Genomic DNA, 19,057 nt, shown 5'->3' on the forward strand with positions numbered 1-19,057 from the left:
ACTCCTAGCCATGGCTGTCACAATTGGGCTCAAATCCAGGTTCAAGAGAGCTCCCAGCCTTCAAACCTGAATTTTCAAGGAGAGTAACCCCTCATTCAAAAAAGAATGAACTTGGCCAAACTGACTAGGAACATTTTTGTCTTGTCTGGATTATATTTCACCCACATTCACTCCATTACCAAACTCAAACAGAGGTTCAGAACTTCAGTAGCCTCTTTGGGACATGTGAAAAGGAGTGATAGAGTTTGGTGACATTAGCAAACTGATGGCTTTACACTTGAAGTCACTAGATAACATCTCTGAGCACTTTAACACAGATATTAAACAGCATTATTTAAATTCATTGAATTAGAATTAGAAAGGAGGAGGAAAGTGGGAATGCAGGGGTTGAATGCAAAAGAAGCAGCTAAAAGGGAAGCTGGGCTATTGGGAAGAAGAAGAAGAAGAAGAAGAAGAAGAAGAAGAAGAAGAAGAAGAAGAAGAAGAAGAAGAAGAAGAAGAAGAAGAAGAAGAAGTTGTTGTTGTTCTTGAGATTGTGTTTTGACATGGGTGAGAATGAATCAGATAAGCAATTACTAGTACCATGTAACCTAAAAAAAACTTTTAATTTTCATTTCTCCTGTATGTGCTGTTAAAATATTATAATTCTCTCTATAATTAAATGCCTATGTTTAGCATATATCTCAAGACAAATAGATGCAGATCTGAATGAGCACATACTGTCAAAGATTATTCTTTGGGGTCTACGAATCACATTTGAACTAAAGGTTGCATCTGAGTCTTGTTCAGTCTGGAAAATGTGAACTAGATAAATCCTGATTTTAAAAAAAATGAACTGAAATGGATTTCTCATACATCCCTACTGATAACATACTGAAAGCAAGCATGGCTGTCTGGCTTAAAATCGGAAGAGCCTCATTCCTGCTAGGAGGTGAAGATACACAGAATAATTTACGTTTTCTTCAAAATTCACACTTCTTTGATTTTAAAAAATAGAATTATCCAATGAAGAATGTGTACAAAATGACTAATAGATCACTGCATCTATTAGTGAAAACATTGTTCAAAAATTCAATATATTAGAAAATTTGCTGCCAAAATAAATGTAGAGGAAATTAGAGGAAATTGTGCACAAAATTCCCAGTATTTGGAGAACTGCAAACAAAAATGCATACAGAATTTCATACCAAGCCTTTTCTCCTTTTTATTTTCCTTTTTTTTTAAGTTCTCCACGTTTAGGATGAACAATATACAAGATTTTAAAAAATGCAGTTTGGAACAAACTGAACTTATGATTTGAAAAATAAGAGATTGACAGATTTGTCTATACCTACTCCAAGATAATCCTTCCAGTACCATCTGAAAATTACTATACTGACCTATGGCCTTGTCTTTGACAGACTAGTTGAAAATAAATGCTATTTATTTACCCCTTTCCCCCCAAAAAACAAATGTCATATATACATAACATGCCTTTATGATGTCACATATGCTCTGCAATCCATTCCAAACTTATGTCTCAGCAGTCTTAGTAGAAGACAGAAGAAACCCTTATTGTACAAAACATGTTTAAAATAATGAAATAATTAATTGCCTTCTGAGGAAAAAAATCTCCCCATACAATTTCCCCTGACTATCTGAATTCCCAAACCTGGACAGAATCTACACTACTGCTTTAAAATAGTTTGTAACAACTGTTGGAACCCAGGACACACTCCATAATTATTCTTCAAACCATTTTGAAAGTGTCATATCCTGCTTGATGTAGATCTGGCTCTGATCATGTTCTAACAATATTCTCACACACAAGAAAGGAAAGAAGAGAAGAAGGATGGAAGGCAGGCAGGCAGGCTCACTGTGCATGGCTGGGTTTATATAGTACCAGACGTCTTCTCTGTGTTCTCACATTTAAATGTGTAGAAAAGACTCAGGTTAGAGGTGCTTTGATCTGAATACTACTACTTCTCCCTGCTCCAGTTCCAAACCAATGCTGAAGCTCTTAGTGAGTGAGCTCTTAGAAAGTGGGTCCTCACTGCTAATTCCCCTGGGAAGACTGTATATCAGGGGTGCACAATCTCTGGCCATAGCTAGACCTAAGGTTTATCCCTGGATCGTCCAGGGGTCAAACCTGTTCATCTAGGTGACACACAGGGGATCCAGTGCTCAGGCAGGGGCGAACCCTGGATGATCCCAGGATACACCTTAGGTCTAGCTGTGGCCTCTGTGTCTCGAAGGGCCACATCCAGTGTCAGATGCAGGGCTGGGGCCATATGCAATTGTGCATACACACACACACACATCTATGCTTCCTCCACCCATCCCCACACTCTTCCTCCCCAATACACAAACACACACACACACACACACACACACACACACAGTCAGACACACAGAGACACACATTTCCCCTGACAGACATACAGGCCTTTGCCAAGCACACACAACTCTTCTTCCTACATACACACATACATTCCCCCCCCCCCCGCAGTTTCATCTACACACACATCTTCCGACATGCACATGCAATACACACACACACACTTAGACTGGCAAGCACACACTCTTTTATGCACATAAACACAGACATATCACACACACACACTTCACCCCATACACACACTCTATTTCTGCCCCTCTATTTCCCCATATGTTTCCAAGCCCAATTCAAAGTGCTGGTTTTAACCCATAAAGCCTTACATGGCTTGGGACCACAATACCTGATGGAAAGCTTCTCTCGACATGAACCTATCCATACACTACACTCAACATCTAAGGTCCTTCTCTGGGTGCCTACTCCGAGGGAAGCTCAGAGGATGGCAACAAGGGAGAGGGCCTTTTCACTGGTGCCCCCCCCCAATTAAGGAATGATCGCCCCGACGAGGCCAGCCTGGCACCAACATTGTTATATTTTTGGTGCCAGGTCAAGACTTTTCTCTTCTCCCAGGCAGTTAACAGCATATGCTGAGTTTGTAATTGACCTCAGATCTGCTGAGAGTTTATAGTGGTTTTAAGTGTGTGTGTGTGTGTGTGTGTGTGTGTGTGTGTGTGTTAAAATGTTGTGCTTTTATGGTTTTAAATTGTGTATATTGATTTTTAATGTTTACTGTTTTTAATGTTTGTCTATGGGGCAGTATATAAATGATAATGAATAATAATAATAATAATAATAATAATAATAATAAGAAGAAGAAGAAGAAGAAGAAGAAGAAGAAGAAGAAGAAGAATGAGTATTTCGCCAGCCATACAGACACATTCCTACTTACATAAACACCCACACTCCCACACTCATCCCCCAACACAAACATATTCTTCCCAACATACAGACATATACTGCAACTCACACTCCTCCACACACACTTCCCACACACTATCTGTTCTCTTCCTTACACATACACACCAAGCATATACACTCTTACCTATATATAAACATACACCCCAGCCCACATACAAAATTAATTCCCCACATACACTCACTTCCTCCCACACATACGTTCTTTCAAACACACATGCACACACACACACACACTGTTACCCCCTGTGACGCCCTGCCCCCTGTGTCATCTCAACTTCACCTTAGACACCCACAAGCACCCGACAGGACTGTCCTCACCACTAGCACCCAGGACCACTTCAATCCCCCCCTGTGATAATTATGTGTTTGAGGGTTTAGGTCTACTGCTGCTGCTCCTGTCTCACCTCTTCTTCAGGCCCCACAGCTCCCCTACATACATCCACTGTTCTCCCTCCAGATATATACACATTTAAGAACATAAGAATTCCCATGCTGGATCAGACCAAGGGTCCATCTAGTCCAGCATTCTGTTCACACAGTGGCCAACCAGACATCGGCCAGGGATGAACAAGCTGGACATGCTGCAACAGCACTCTCCCATCTATGTTTCCCAGCAACTGGCTGATGCACACAGGCTTATTGCCTTGAATACTGGAGATTGCACACAACCATCAAGGCTAGAAGATGATGTGTAAGATACTCCAACAGGTCTCCATAATTTCTGCAACTGAAGGAGCTTACCTTCCATGTTGAAGAAGGAGGTTGCACAGTGTTCATGATGGATAGGAATGTATGATTGTTGTTGTTGTTATTGTTGTTTGCAAAGCATGTGAACATGTCCCGTTCAAAGCCACGTGTACACCGGGAATACTCATGAATTATCAAACGTGCTCATGTTAGTCTTGTTTCCATTTCTTAGTTAGATTTTCATCATTCCTAATTTGTGCTAATTTCCTTAGTAGACTGAATCCGCCCCATTTTAGTGTATGAAGGAAATTTATGCAAATTTGGGGAAATTTACACAAATCTCTCATTCAATCACTGCTCGATTTGTACAGACTTGCCATTCACATGGCAAGCAAGCAGCAATTTCAAACATGAATGGGAATCATGAACATACTGAGTGGTGAGCCAATGTGGGAAGAATCCTAGTGATTGCTCATGCCTAATGATATTCACTTTAGGGACTATGGATGAAGAGGGTCTTTGGGGATAGACAAAAAAGGGGGATTCTGTTGCAATCCCAAACACTTGTTGTTCATTGTTTTTATGCATTGTGGGCAACTTGTAGCCCTCCAGTTGTCCTGGGTTTCAACTCCCATCATTCCAGGCAGCACAGCCAATCATGTCACTTCAAGAGACCACAAGTAGGGATGTTGGAGGAATCTGTCCAGGGGATGATGTTCACCAAGTTCTCATGAGCTTGTCATCCTAAACTTCAGCTTTCTTAATGGCTCGCTGTCCTGACTTGATGCGGAGGGGGGCATTTACAGAAAATGTGGCTGTAATTTGAGCAAACTACAGCTGTGATTTGCACAATCCTCCACCATATCGTGCTTAATTCATACAAACTGTGTGCACAATGCTGCACAAATTGCAGAAAGAAAGAAAAAACTGTGTGTGTGTGGGGGGGGGGAATCTCAGTTTTGGGAAAAAGCCTTCAGTTCAGCTTGCAAATGCAAGCCAAGTTGAGGGCTCCAGGAAAATGTGGCAATCCTAAAAGGGGCTGGATTTTCCATGAAGGCCATCCCTAGCCATAAGTTGCCCACCTGTCCTCAGTATAATGGAAGGGCAATGGGCAATTCCATAATTATGGATTTAATATTTTAGGAACTTCATTGTTTTCACTAGGATTGACATGAGCCTGAACTACTGACTTTTCAGCTCTTTTTGAGGGTGTGAAATGTCCTTGCCATTTTTATTTATTTATTTATTTATTTATTGCATGATCTGTGAGAGCAGCCAGAAACAGGATTGAAAGTGTCTGTGTTTGCTTGTATGCATGGCCATCAGAATCATAGCAAGCTGCCTTATATCATTGGCCCATCTAGCCCAATATTGTCAACACTGACTGGCAGAGGCTCTCCAGGATTTCCAGCTGGGTTCCTTCCCTGCCCTACCTGGAGAACCCATGCATTTTATTTGAAACTGTGACATTCTGCATACAATACATCTGGTCTGTCACACTGAGCTATGGCTAATCCCCACCCTGTAATCTTGTTTCTTATCACATCATGCTTTGTGGCATTTCCATTGTTTTTCTTTTGAACAGGGACAGTACCATCAAGAGAAATACTGGAAGTGTTGATTGAGACAAAGCCATTTTTTCAGAGGTGAACATCCCTCTCTTCTACTGCAACATAGTGGTAGCCATATCTCTCTCTTTCTCTCTCTCTCTCTCTCTCTCTCTCTCACACACACACACACACACACACAAACCTGGGGCATTTTTTTTGGGGGGGAAACCCAGCATGGCAGCTAAAAGCCAAGGCAGGTAACTATACTGCAAGGACAGGTAAGCTCACCTAAGAAGTGGCCTACAGCACTGGGACATGCATTTCTTGTAGTGATGTGTACGGACCCCCCGATCCTCTTTGTGCCCGATCCATGGATGGATGCAGGTAAGATCCCCATCCCCCTTGCCCCCTTACCTGGCTCTGCTGCTGTCACCGCATGGGGGGCAGCAGCGGCAGGGCCAGGTAAACCCCCTCCCTCCTCTCCTTTACCTGCATCTGTCTGCAGACCCGCAGCTGCTTCATCTGAGCCCGAGGACTCAAACAGGAAGTCCAGGCTACAGTCTTCCTGTTTGAGTCCTCGGGCTCAGTTGAAACAGCCACGGGACCGCGGACGGATGCAGGTAAGACCCCTCTCCCCCTTACCTGGCTCTGCCACCGTCACCGCATGGGCGGCAGCGACAGCGGAAGGGCCAAGTAACCCCCCTTACCTTTTTTGCGGAGCTCTGGATTGAGGTGAAGGATCCACCTTCACTTTGATCCACTCCGCAATGCTCCGCTGCTCCCCCGATCCTCTTCTCCTCTGCCTTAAGGGGAGGTGAAACCCCCCAATCCGCTTCTGCTTCTCCGGTCCAAGGAGAAGCGGAGCACATCCCTAGTTTCTTGTAATACAGTGCTAGAAGAGAGAGGGGTTGCTCAATTGTTTCCAACACATGTCATGAAATGTTTACTTAAGCAACAGGTTGAACTAACTTCTTCACAGTGCTGCATAGTCTATGTGATTGGCTCTGTAGCTGCATGATGTCATGAACCTTTATTTATTTATTTAGAATATTTATATACCACTCCCCATTGAAAAATTTCAGAGCGGTGTCCAAGGTAAAATAAAAATAAAATGATTGGCTAAGGTCAGAGTGTAAAAGTGTAGGCATGGTGGAAACATAAAGGGCTAACATATAGGCCCTTTCTACACCTAAAGATTATCCCAGGAAAATGGAGAAATCATCCCTGCCTGCTCCCAGGATCCCCTGTGTGTCATCTGCATGCACAGGGATGATCCTGGGATGATCCCTGGAAAAAAGACAGAAGTAGAAATGGCCCATCAGGGCTGCAAAAACTGATAAATAGATAAAACATTAATGTATGCTTGAGTTGGGGGGCATAACTACGTGCTGTTTGACACCCCCCTTAAAATGGATAGTGAGAATGTCGCTCATATATTACTTCCTTGAAAATACTATACTCATCTATTTCCTCAGAGGCCATAGCTAGACCTAAGGTTTATCCCTGGATCGTCCAGGGGTCAAACCTGTTCACCTAGGTGACACAGAGGGGATCCAGTGCTCAAGCAGGGGTGAACCCTGGATGATCCCAGGATAAACCTTAGGTCTAGCTGTGGCCTAAGTCTTTCCACACCATGCATGTCTCAAAGGGCAAAGTTATCATCAAGAATTATTTTAAATATTTTAATTTAAAAAGTCATGAGTACAACCATTAAGAAAATAAGTGGCAATATTTTTACTTATACAGAGAAAAGGGATACATGGAAGGATAAGAAATGTATTTCTAACAAAATACAGGAAACTGGAAATCAATGAAAAAATGTCTTATTGACATTTAATTCCAACACCAATAAAGTCTTGATATACTTCTCTCTCTCTCTCTCTCTCTCTCTCTCTCTCTCTCTCTCTCTCTCTCTCTCTCTCTGTGTGTGTGTGTGTGTGTGTGTGTGTGTGTACTTGTATGGCTGATTCCCCTATATATAATACAGAATTTCTATATTACAGTCAAAGATAGGATAGAATACTTTAGGTTTATTAAGATAAGCAACATGAAGGATGACCACACATAGGCCATTTGTACACCTAAGGTTTATTCCAGGGAAATGTAGGGATCGTCCTTGCCTGCTCTCAGGATCCCCTGTGTGTCATTTGCATGCACAGGGATGATCCCGGGATGTAAAAATGGCCATAGAATAATTATTCATACCTTTGAACTTAATGCCCTTAATCAGAGTGCAACTGTGAAATGGTCAATGCAGAGAATGAAAAACGAGACAGACTTCTGACAACCTTGTCTTGTATCCATCAAAAGATTGAAAGTTAGGGAATGATATCTATTAATACAAAAACTTACTAATGAATTAGAGTTCATCACATCTATTCATGCTCTGAATTTTCTACAATTTCAAATACCCAACTGATCAGTATCAAGATGGCCGAATATAAAATTCCATTAGCCCCTGACCATATGAATGATTTTATCAGCCTCCAAAAATGACTAATATTCTCCTTTGTCCAGACTCCATATTATCTATGACATGAATAGTGGTCTAACACTTTGATTAAGTTGTTTCCCTGTTCCAATACTCATATTAACTTTGTCAATATATTACCTATAACAGGATAACAGAACATGTTTACCTAACCATTTTCAATTTTATTTAACAAGCACCATTGTACCACCACATATCTTGCATCTTTCCTTTCTATACATTTAAGTAGCTGTGTTGCATTACATATATTTTTTGAACCCTTTCCAAAGTAGAGTTTTTATTTCTTTATTTCTTAGGCTGTATATGATAGGGTTTAACACAGGAGTTAAAATAAGATACTGGATAGAGATCACTCTGTCCAGATCTGTGAGAGACTTAGAACTTGGCTTCATGTATCTGAAAAATGCTGAAAGATATAACAAACAAACCACAATGAGGTGTGAGCTACAAGTGGAGAAGGCTTTGCTCCTACCTTTCAATGATGGTATCTTCAGGATGGTTGATATGATATATATGTAAGAGACAAGAGTCATAATGAAGGGAGTTAAACCAAAGAAAAAAATAGAGGCAAATATCAACTTCTGATTGGTGAAAGTTTCACCACAAGACAAACTCAAAACTGCTGGAAGTTCACAGGTGTAATGGCTGATTGTATTGCGTCCACAGAAGGTCAAATCCAGTAAAGGCAAAGTGTTGATCAGAGCATCCAAGAAACCACTTATCCAAGCTCCTCCAACCAGTTGTCTGCACATTTGTTTTTTCATAGTTGTTGAATAATGTAATGGGTCACATATAGCTGCATATCGGTCATACGCCATTGCAGAAAGCAGAAAAAATTCAGTGCAGGCAAAATGGATAAAGAAAAAGATTTGTGAAATGCATCCCAAGTAAGAAATTCTTGTCTGCCTTTTTGTGAAGTTTTCCAGCATCTTTGGGACAGTGACAGTTGAGTAGAAAATATCAACCAAGGCTAAGTGACTGAGAAAAAAGGACATGGGGGTGTGAAGGACAGGCTCAGCCCTGATTACCAATATGATGGCAGAGTTTCCTAATAATGTGGTGGCATATATGATTAGGAACAAAACGAAGAGAATCATCTGTATTTGTGGATCACTGGAAAGTCCCAAGAGTATAAAATCTGTTATCATTGTTTGATTTTTCATTAAAAAATCTGAGATGTTCATTAATTCTTTTCCTTACAGATGTGCCTTGTGAGCAGTAATGATCTTGTGCGATGTCAAAAATTGTGTTTTCTTGCAACTTTCTTTAATGTTTGAGGCCCAAAAACAGATGGTGAGCATGAAGTGCCTGGGACAAACAAAGATGCCCCACGTTGTCCTACTCCTGCATTGCCTTATGAAGCATCTGAGGCTTAGTGTATTTGTAGAGGAATCATCCCTTTAATAAATGTAATATGGTTTGTTTATTACCAGGCGGAACACAGCAATAACATTTTACAGAGCAGAGTGCTGTTACTGCTGCCCTCTCCCAAGCCTCTACCTAGTGCTCACGAGATTTTCAAGGCTTGCAATGCTTGCTAGGCTTCAGCATGCACTTGCAGCTGCCCACAGTCACTGCCTAAATTGGGCATTTCCCCCTTCCATGCTAAGGTGGCTACCATTAATGTGAAGGGGGCAAATGTGCAATTTCTGAAGCACCTGGAAATTGTGCACTTATCCACCAGTAGTTGCTGCCATTAGCGGGGAATGGTGAAATGCATAATTTCTGGAGCCTTAGAAAATCTTGTGTCCCCCTTCACCCATACCAATGTGGCAAGGCTGTACTAAAGTGAGGGGAAATTTTTGAAATCACTCAGTATTAACGTCACCCTGTCTGAAAAACTCAGAGCAAATCCCTGACTTTTTCAAACCCCAGCATCACGGAGAAGCCCTGTGGTGGGCTGCAAAGCTGCACCTACATTATCTAACCAATGCAGCACAGATGCACAGTCACTGTGGGGCTTTCCTCACATATAGACAGCCCCCCATAGCATTCAAAATTCAAAACACAGCATTTACCTAAGAACTGAGGACAGCTGCAAAGCACAGAGCAAGCCTAGCCACACTTCAGGATAAAACATTGGGCTTTGAGTGGTCTGTCATCTGTTTTGTGAACCCCCCAGAGAGCTTCGGCTATTGGGCGGTATAAAAATGTGATATATAAATAAATAAATTGACACTTTAATTAACAGTGGGATACACAAGTCCCTCCATGCTTTGAATGAATGTGCAGAGGATCATGGCACTTTTCAGGCAAGCCCCATCCACTGCTGCAATGGCAAACTGCAAACATCCCCTGCATGTACAGATGTATGGAAAGAATTCCTACAAGAATCCCTCCCTCCCTCCCTCCATTTCTATACTCAGAGAACTCTTTCCAATGAACATCAAATGGACATTTATCAACAGAGCATGATGGCAGTGTGCCATAGGAGGTGTGGGTAGAGCCAGGCAATGTGGTCCTGCAACACCCTCTGTATTTCTGTTCAGTGGTTGGGAGGGGCCAATAGTAGCCTCTTATTAGGTTTTTCGTTGGAGTCAAGTAATTTCCAATAGAAACTATGGGCTCATCTACACCAAGCAGGATATTCCACCATGAAAGCAGTATATAAAATGCAGGAGCCACACTACTGCTTCATAGAGGCATTGAAATACACTGACAACTGTTGGGGCCCATGACACATCTACACCAAGCAGGATATAACTCTATGAAAGTGGTGTATGGGCCCCAACAGTTGTCAGTGCACTTCAATACCAATATAAAGCAGTATTGTGGCTCCTGCCTTTTATATACCACTTTCATACCGCTTTCATAGTGGAATATACTGCTTGGTGTAGATGAGCCCTATATCTACGTATCTGCATTTGCAGAACCCAACTTGTATTTACTTTCCGTTAATATACATAATCATTGAATTTCAATTCTCAAAATAATGACAAAGCTGATGATTTTAGTTAATTTAAGCCACAATCATATACACTCTTACCTGGTAGTAAGGCCTATTAAATTCAAAGGGACTTGCATGTGAGTAGGCATATATAAATTTGTACTTTTAAATATTTTTTCAATAGGTTTATTCCCCTAAAATAAAACTTATTAATACAATTTGAATACTGACCTATATTCTTCTAATTGTCTTTGACAGATTTATTGAAAAGAAATGCTATTCTCGCCATTCCACACAAACTGCTATATATAAAACACCTTGTGTTCAGAGTAATAGATATAATCTGAAATATATTTAAAGTGGAAGTCTTACCAGCCTGGCTAGAGGACTGAGCAATCTCTTCTTGAACAAATTATATATGAAATAATATAAATAACACAGAAAAAGAAAACAATATTCTGCATGCCATTTCTCTTGACAATCTAAATTCCCAAAAGGACTTATTTGTAAGCAAAACTGTTTACATTTGAAGTTAATATTCTTATATACAAGAAAGAAAGAAAGAAAGAAACTGTACTCACTGTGATTTGATGAGTTCATATATTATCAGCTGTCTCTGTATCCTTAGACATTTAATCAGATGCGGAAAAGATTTGAGTAACTTTTTTATTTACTGGAAAGATTTTGTTCCTTGTTCCTACTAACTAAAAGTGATAACACTCAGGGCAGTTATTGATGGCACATAATTTTTACTGATTGCATCATTCCACACTGGGGCTGTCATCAAACGATGTGTCAACTGGTATAGATTCATTCATCATATGGATGAGGTCATTATCTGTGTGCAGCTTGATATGTACCTAGAATACCTCTGTGGCATGTGGAGAATGTTGCCTGAAGTACACTGTAATCTCCTATACATAAACAGTAACTTGTAGTGGTTATTAGGTGTGTGCTCCACCCCAAAAATCTGAAGCTCCAATGAAGTTCCAATGAAGCTCTGAGGTTTTGGAGTGGAGAGGGGATGGTTTTAAAACAATGAAATACCCACAGAGTGGAGATGCACTTCATTGAAGCTGTGTTCTGTTTTTGGATAACCACTCTATTATAGTCAATAGGAATTAATCAAAATGCTTACAACTCTATCATTGTTAAAGATAAAGAGATGAAACTTGGCACAGTGATATATCTTAAGTAGGGCTTTAGCTGTGCCAAGTTTGAATAAGATCTGATCATAGTTTGATTTTTAGGATTTTTTAAAAAGTTTGAAGTTTTATGGGGGAATGGTTTGAGGGTTGTTGGTTTTTTTTAAAAAAAATCCTAAAAATCAAGGGATGAATGGATCTGATTCAAACTTGGCATGGCTTGTTAAGTGCTCTCAGGGTGCCAAGCTTCACCTCTGGGGATGTAAGTATTTTTGTTAATTCCCATGGACTATAATGAAGTGGCTGACTGTCAAATTTTGGCAATTGTCCAACTTTTAAAAAATCTTTAAAAAATCAAGGCATGAACTTCTCTGATTCAAACTTGGCTTGCCTAAATTTTTACTTAAGAGCTATTACTGTGCCAAGTTTCATCTCTGTAGCTTTAAAAAAGATGGAGATGTAAACATTTCGGTTAATTCCCATAGACTGCAATATAGCAGTTATCCAAAAACAGAGCAGACCTCTGACGGATAATCTGAAAATGTGCAGATACCAAGCTTCTCCAAAAAATCAGAGTGGAGGAACACTTCATCGGAGCTTCACTCCAAAATTTGGAGTGGAGCAGATTCGCTCTGCACATCCCTAGTGGTTATAAAAACCACATGGTTTTTTTCTTTTGGTGGCCATAAAATGTCAGTATTTTAGAATGAGTGAAATGACTTCTTCAGTACAACACAAGCTTTATTGCCAGGGAGAGTGATTATGTACCACCTCTGTCCCTGTTAGACCTACCTTATGTATTTATTTATTGCTTTTCTATATTGCCCAACAGCCGAAGCTCTCTGGGTGGTTCACAAAAATTAAAACCATGAAAACAATTCAAAGTATAAAGCAAACAACAGTATAAAAATACAGTATAAAAGTACAACATAAAAGCACAATGAGGGTAAACCTAAGTGCCAATGCAGAGTTTAGTACACATTTAAAACAGCAAAGTTAAAAAACTAAAATGATAAACTGTTAAAATACTGGGAAAATAAAAAGGACTTCACCTGGTGTCAAAAAGGTGCAAGGCGAACCTCTCTAGGGAGCTCATTCCACAGCTGGGGTGTCACAGAAGAGAAGGCTCTCCTCCTGGTAGCCACCTGCCTCACTTCCTTTGGAAGAGGCTCATGGAGAAGGATCCCTGAGGATGATCTTAGGGTCCTGGCAGGTACATATGGGAGATGTTCCTTCAGTTAGCCTGGCCCTAAGCCATTTAGGGCTTTGAATGTTAATACCAGCACTTTGAATTGGGCCCGGGCCTAGACTGGCAGCCAGTGAAGCTGGAAAGGACTAGCATGATGTGGTCTCACTTGCCAGTCCCTGTTAACAAACATGCTGCCCTGTTTTGTATCAGCTGACATTTCCAGATTGTTTTCAAAGCCAGCCCCATGCCTAACACATTGCAGTATTCCAGACAAGAGATTATCAGAGCATGGATAACTGTAGCCAGGCTATCTCTGTCCAGTTAAGTGTGCAGTTGGTATATCAGCCTAAGCTGATAAAAGATGCTCTTTGCTACTGAATTCTCCTGTGCCTTAAGTGACATCTCTAGATCCAAGAGCACCCCCAAACTATGAACCCCCTCCAGAACAGGTTGAACATCACCTAGCCAGACAGATAAACAACCTAACAGTAACTCTGTCTTGTCTGGATTGAGTCTCAGTTTATTGGCCATCATCCAGTCCATTACCATGCCCAGGCACTGATTCAAAACAGCCACTGCCTGGGTTTGATGAAAAGGAAAGGTAGAGCTGGGTGTCATCTGCATATTGATGACACCTCAGCCCACATCTCCAGATGACCTCTCCCAGCAGTTTCATGTACATGTTGAAAGCATAGGGGATAAAACAGAGCCCTGTGGAACCCCATGGCCTAAGTGCCATGGCACAGAGCAATAATCCCCCAGCACCACCTTCTGGAATTGGGCATCCAAGTAGGAGTGGAACCACTGCAACACAGTGTCTCCAACTCTCAACCCAGACAACATATCCAGAAAGATACCATGGTCGGTGGTACTCAAAGCCACTGAGAAGTCCAAGAGAATCAACAGGGTCACACTCCCCCGTCTCTCTCCCGGCAGAGGTCATCCCACATGGTGACCAAGGCAGTTTCCATTCTTGAACATGAAGGGGGTGATGAGAGGCCATAGCTCACTGGTAGAGCACTTGTTTTTCAAACAGAATGTCCAAGGTTCAATCCCTGGCATCTCTAGGCAGGGATGGAAAAACTCCTGCCTGAAAGCCTAGAGAGCCCCTGCCAGTCAGTGTTGACAATACTGGCCTTAGATGGACCAATGATCCAACTCAGTATAAGGCAACTTCTTATGTTCCTATGGAATGGGAAAAGTTCAACATGTGTCTCTGTGTGGGTGTAATTCAGCGGGGATATCAATGCTTACATTTCTTAGTCGAAGGTGGTCTGATTTGAGTACTACTATTCCCCCCTCCTCCTTCTCAGAGCATGAGATGTCCTGGAGGATGAGGATATCATCTAAAAGACCAGCAAACTACCATGAGTGAGCAATAAAAAGCACACACAAAAAGTAATGTGTCATTTTTCAGCACTTTTTAACTTGGTGTACTGATGGCAATCTTCATTGTTTACGATAAATTACTTTGCTGAAAATGCTTTACTCAACTAGACCTTGCATGCCTCAGACAACAAAACTCCCTTTAGGGATAAATGTTAATTATTATTTTTATTTAAAAATGACACTAATACAAACAGTAAGAAAATATGGACTAGATTTTTACACACAAAGAGAGAAATCATGGCCAAGAAAGTATATTAAATCAATGAAAACACAAAGCAATGTTTTATTAACTTACAATTCCAATACTGATTATTCTTGATTTATTAAAGAAAAATAGGACATTTTAATGATTCTCCCATATACAATTGGTAATTTCAATATTAAAGCAACAGATAGCAGATAATTTTCAAGGTTGGTTAAGGTAAGTAACATATTGTCTGTGCAGAAAAGAACTGATGATACCTTTCACTTTAACTGAATATCTTTAATCAGAGTGAAACTGAAAAAAGCTCAACACATTAAAACAACAACAACAACAAGATAGACATCTGATAATCCTGTCTTGTTCACCTCAAGAGACTGAATGTTTAAGAAACCTGTCCATCAATAGTAGAATTTGCTAATCAGTAAGAATATATCATATCTGTCCATGGTCGAATTAGCACTGTGCTGAAACTGTGTCCTATGAAAATTTTGACCTTTCTCATTTAATTTGATAGAAGAGAAATTGCTTTGGAAGAGAAATTCAATGGAGATGAAATTTAGGAGAAATTCTCATGGGTTTGGTAAAGAGTTCTTATGCTTACCCTACTTATGAGATGACTGAGGAGTGTGTCTGAGGACATAGCTAGACCTAAGGTTTATCCCTGGATCGTCCAGTAGTCAAACCTGTTCATCTAGGTGACACACAGGGGATCCAGTGCTCAGGCAGGGGCGAACCCTGGATGATCCCAGGATAAACCTTAGGTCTAGCTGTGGCCCAAATGTCTTGACGTTCAATGTATAGTCCCCTCTGCAGTCTCCTTGGTTTCCTGCATTTCCCACCCAGGGGGAAGACATCTTTAATTTATTCCTTCCGTAGGGCCTTTTCAGCTCAGGAAATGCAGGCAGCCTGGGAGAATGCACCACCAAAACACATTTGAAATAAACTATAAACTGCCCTGAGAATGAGGCAGAAAAATGGAAACCCCTTTCATGGGGAAAGAAAACTCTCAGGAAATTCCTGAGTCTTGTCTTTACTTACCTCCTAAACATAAAAGGATACTTTTCAGAATTTTCTCCACAATTTCTTCTCCATTATTTTTTTGTGAGTGGAGAAGGAAGCATGGAATAAAATCACAGACACCAGAGCTTGGGATAAACTAGGGCCTCTTTATTTAAATAAGGGAACTTTACCCCTCCCTGGATCTGCATGTGAAAGTGCAGGCATCTATTAGACCCTTTCTTCAGGCACCTGGACTGCCAATAAGGGCAAGCCAATCCATTGAACCCAGGGGTCAGGTAAACCCGTCCCCTTATTCAAGCTACACTTCAGTGTATGAGGGGACCGCCGTGCGTCATCCCCACTCAATGCTGCACAGCTCCAAGTAGATGAGGCAGGAGGGTCTCCAAAGGTATACCATTGTCGAGGAAATCAAGCTGGGTGGTTCTTTTACCCATGCCCACAGGTATAGGAAAATGGCGCTATAAATCATTAGCTCTATAAACCATAAAGTTCATGGCTTCCTGCTTGATTAAAACATATTTTTAAGGCTGCAATTGCTTTCACAATTAAGCTGATGTCATGTCACAAGACAGACGGTTAGACAGATTTAGGGTGGAGTGAGACATTTTTAAGGCAAGCTAACCAAAACAAAAGGAAACAGATAGAGATGTATTTCCTGTAACTATTGCAATACCCATTTATGGTATTCTAGTCAGAGAAGTACTTAAACTCTGTACATGCCTAAATGCTTTGCTTCTCATTGGTTATTGCATTGCAGAGCTGTATTATGATTAGTGTGAAGGTTCTGCCATTGTGTCTGAGGGGAACTGACCCTATAAATATGTTAACCTTTCCTGAAATTGTTGGGCAGTTCCTCAGGTCTTCTGAGACTGTCACCTTGCAGCGCTGCTTGTAATAAACCTTCTAAGGAGAGAGAAATTGTGTCTTCAGAGTCTGTGACCACCACTCAGCGAACCACGGGGACCCACCCTTTCGGGTCCCACCACACCATATCCCAACATGAGAGCTGCACAACCCCGAAGGAGCAGGACCTCCAGATATTCCATTCACTAAAAAGTACCAGAGTGATCACTATCCCTATTGTAATATCATGCAAATTCCTGCACACCCGTCAATTCAATCTAATCCAGGTATTTACTCACCCTCTGCTAATCATAATTCCAGTATGGAGTAGGCAAGCAACCTGTACACAACTACAAATTTGTGGCAGGTAAAAATCCTACTCAGACCCCCCTTCAAATGGGGTGACTGGCTAATCCCATACTAGTTAAAGGGAGGGAGGATGGGAGCTGAGAAGTGCAAAAGCCCCCCCCCCAAGCCGCTCCAGCTGGGCTGGAAGCAGGCTTGTGATGGCTGTACTCCCTCCTCTCAATGCCCTGGAGTGATGCTAGGTAGATGGAGCATTGTGGAGGATGCAAAATGGGGCCAGGCTGCCAACACAGTTGATGCTGTTGCCAGGGCAACTTCCCCGAAAATAACCCCCATAGGATATGAAAGAATGAAGCTGTTCTACAACCCTTACCAATGGTGATGCCTAACTGAGAAATTGTTGGAGAATTTCTCCTTCCCCTGGAGAAATTCAGTGAAATTATTCCCTCAATTTCTCTACCCACAAATAGGGTGGGGAATTCTGAGAGGCCGCTTGTGCTCAGCTCTAGTCTAACTGTCCCCCTTTTAGAATGCTCAATGAATGGTAATATATAAATTTACCTAACATTTTTTGACCATGCCCTCCATTGACTACTTAAATATTTTGCATTTTTACCTCTATACATAAAAGTAGCTGTGCACTGTACCTAAACTCTCCAAACCTTTTACAAATAATAGTTTTGATTTCTCTGTTTTTTAGGCTGTATATGAGAGGATTTAACATAGGAGTTAAAATAAGATACTGGATAGAGGTTATTCTGTCCAGACCTGTAAGAGATTTGGAACTTGACTTCATGTATCCGAAAAACCCTGAAATATAAAATATACAAACCACAATAAGGTGTGAGCTGCAGGTGGAGAAGGCTTTGCTCCTCCCTTTTGCTGAGCGAATCTTCAAGACAGTTGAAATTATAAAAGAGTAAGACACAAGTGTTAGGAGCATGGGTGTAAAACCAAAGATAGAACTAGAGGCAAGTATCAACATGTAATTGGTCAAAGCTTCACTGCAAGATAAGCTTAGGACTGATGGAAGTTCACAAGTATAGTGGTTGATTGCACTGTGTCTACAGAAAGTCAAATCCATTAAAGGCAATGTGTTGATCAGAGCATCCAACAAACCCATTACCCAGCTTCCCACCACCAACTGTCTGCACTTTTGTTTATTTATAGTAGTTGAATAATGTAGTGGGTCACATATAGCGACATATCGGTCATATGCCATTGTTGAAAGCAGAAAACTTTCAACACACCCAAATTGGAAAAAGAAGAAGATCTGTGTGATGCATCCCACCAGAGAAATGGTTTTCTCTTGTCTTAGAAAGTTTTCCAGCATCTTTGGGACAGTGACAGATGAGAAGCAAATGTCAACAAAGGCTAGGTGACTGAGAAAGAAGAACATGGGTGTGTGAAGGCTAGGCTCAGCCCTAATTACCAATATGATGACAGAGTTTCCTAATAATGTTGCGGCATATATGATCAGAAACACAAAGAAGAGAATCATCTGTAGTCGTGGATCACTGGAAAGCCCCAAGAGTATAAACTCTTTTATCACAGTTTGATTTTCCATGGAAAATGTAAAATCTCAAAGATCTATATGAATGGGGAATAAATATAAATTATTATTATTATTATTATTATTATTATTATTATTATTATCATCATCATCATCATCATCATCATCATCATCATCATCATTCCTGGCAAAGTGAATTTTTATTAAGAAATCAGTGCATCGTGTTCAATAGGACTTCAGCATTGCAGTGTCTTCAGGGTCATTTACACCAAGCAGGATATTCCACTATGAAAGCAGTATATAAAAGGCAGGAGCCACATCGAGCAGTATATAACAGTATGAAAGCGGTATATAGTATGTCTCAATGGGCCCCAACAGTTGTCAGTGTACTTTAATACTGCTATAAAGCACTAGTGTGGCTCCTGCCTTTTATATACCACTTTCATAGTGGAATATCCTGCTAGTTGTAGATGAGGCCTTCATGTCATATAATAGTGAGATAGAGGATGCTCAATGAAGGGCTAGAATGTTATTTTTTGT

At 40.9% G+C, this 19,057-nt stretch overlaps 2 protein-coding genes across 2 annotated transcripts; both read right to left on the reverse strand.

Moving 5' to 3' along the window:
• Positions 1-8,259: 8,259 nt before the first annotated feature.
• On the reverse strand, positions 8,260-9,201 carry LOC134406049 (olfactory receptor 5A1-like). Its single transcript, XM_063137287.1, has one exon. The coding sequence runs from the start codon at positions 9,181-9,183 to the stop codon at positions 8,260-8,262; it is 924 nt and encodes a 307-aa protein (XP_062993357.1). The 5' UTR covers positions 9,184-9,201.
• An 8,398-nt stretch (positions 9,202-17,599) lies between these two features.
• LOC134405355 (olfactory receptor 5J3-like) lies at positions 17,600-18,592 on the reverse strand. The gene has a single exon (XM_063136602.1). The coding sequence runs from the start codon at positions 18,569-18,571 to the stop codon at positions 17,600-17,602; it is 972 nt and encodes a 323-aa protein (XP_062992672.1). The 5' UTR covers positions 18,572-18,592.
• Between the last annotated feature and the right edge of the window lie 465 nt (positions 18,593-19,057).

The sequence above is a fragment of the Elgaria multicarinata genome, chromosome 11 (genome assembly GCF_023053635.1).
Source record: "Elgaria multicarinata webbii isolate HBS135686 ecotype San Diego chromosome 11, rElgMul1.1.pri, whole genome shotgun sequence".
NCBI lineage: Eukaryota > Metazoa > Chordata > Lepidosauria > Squamata > Anguidae > Elgaria > Elgaria multicarinata.

Bases quoted from the DNA above. Each gene is read 5' to 3' on its own strand.
- LOC134406049 (XM_063137287.1), bottom strand. From the start codon at position 9,183: ATGAAAAATCAAACAATGATAACAGATTTTATACTCTTGGGACTTTCC.
- LOC134405355 (XM_063136602.1), bottom strand. From the start codon at position 18,571: ATGGAAAATCAAACTGTGATAAAAGAGTTTATACTCTTGGGGCTTTCC.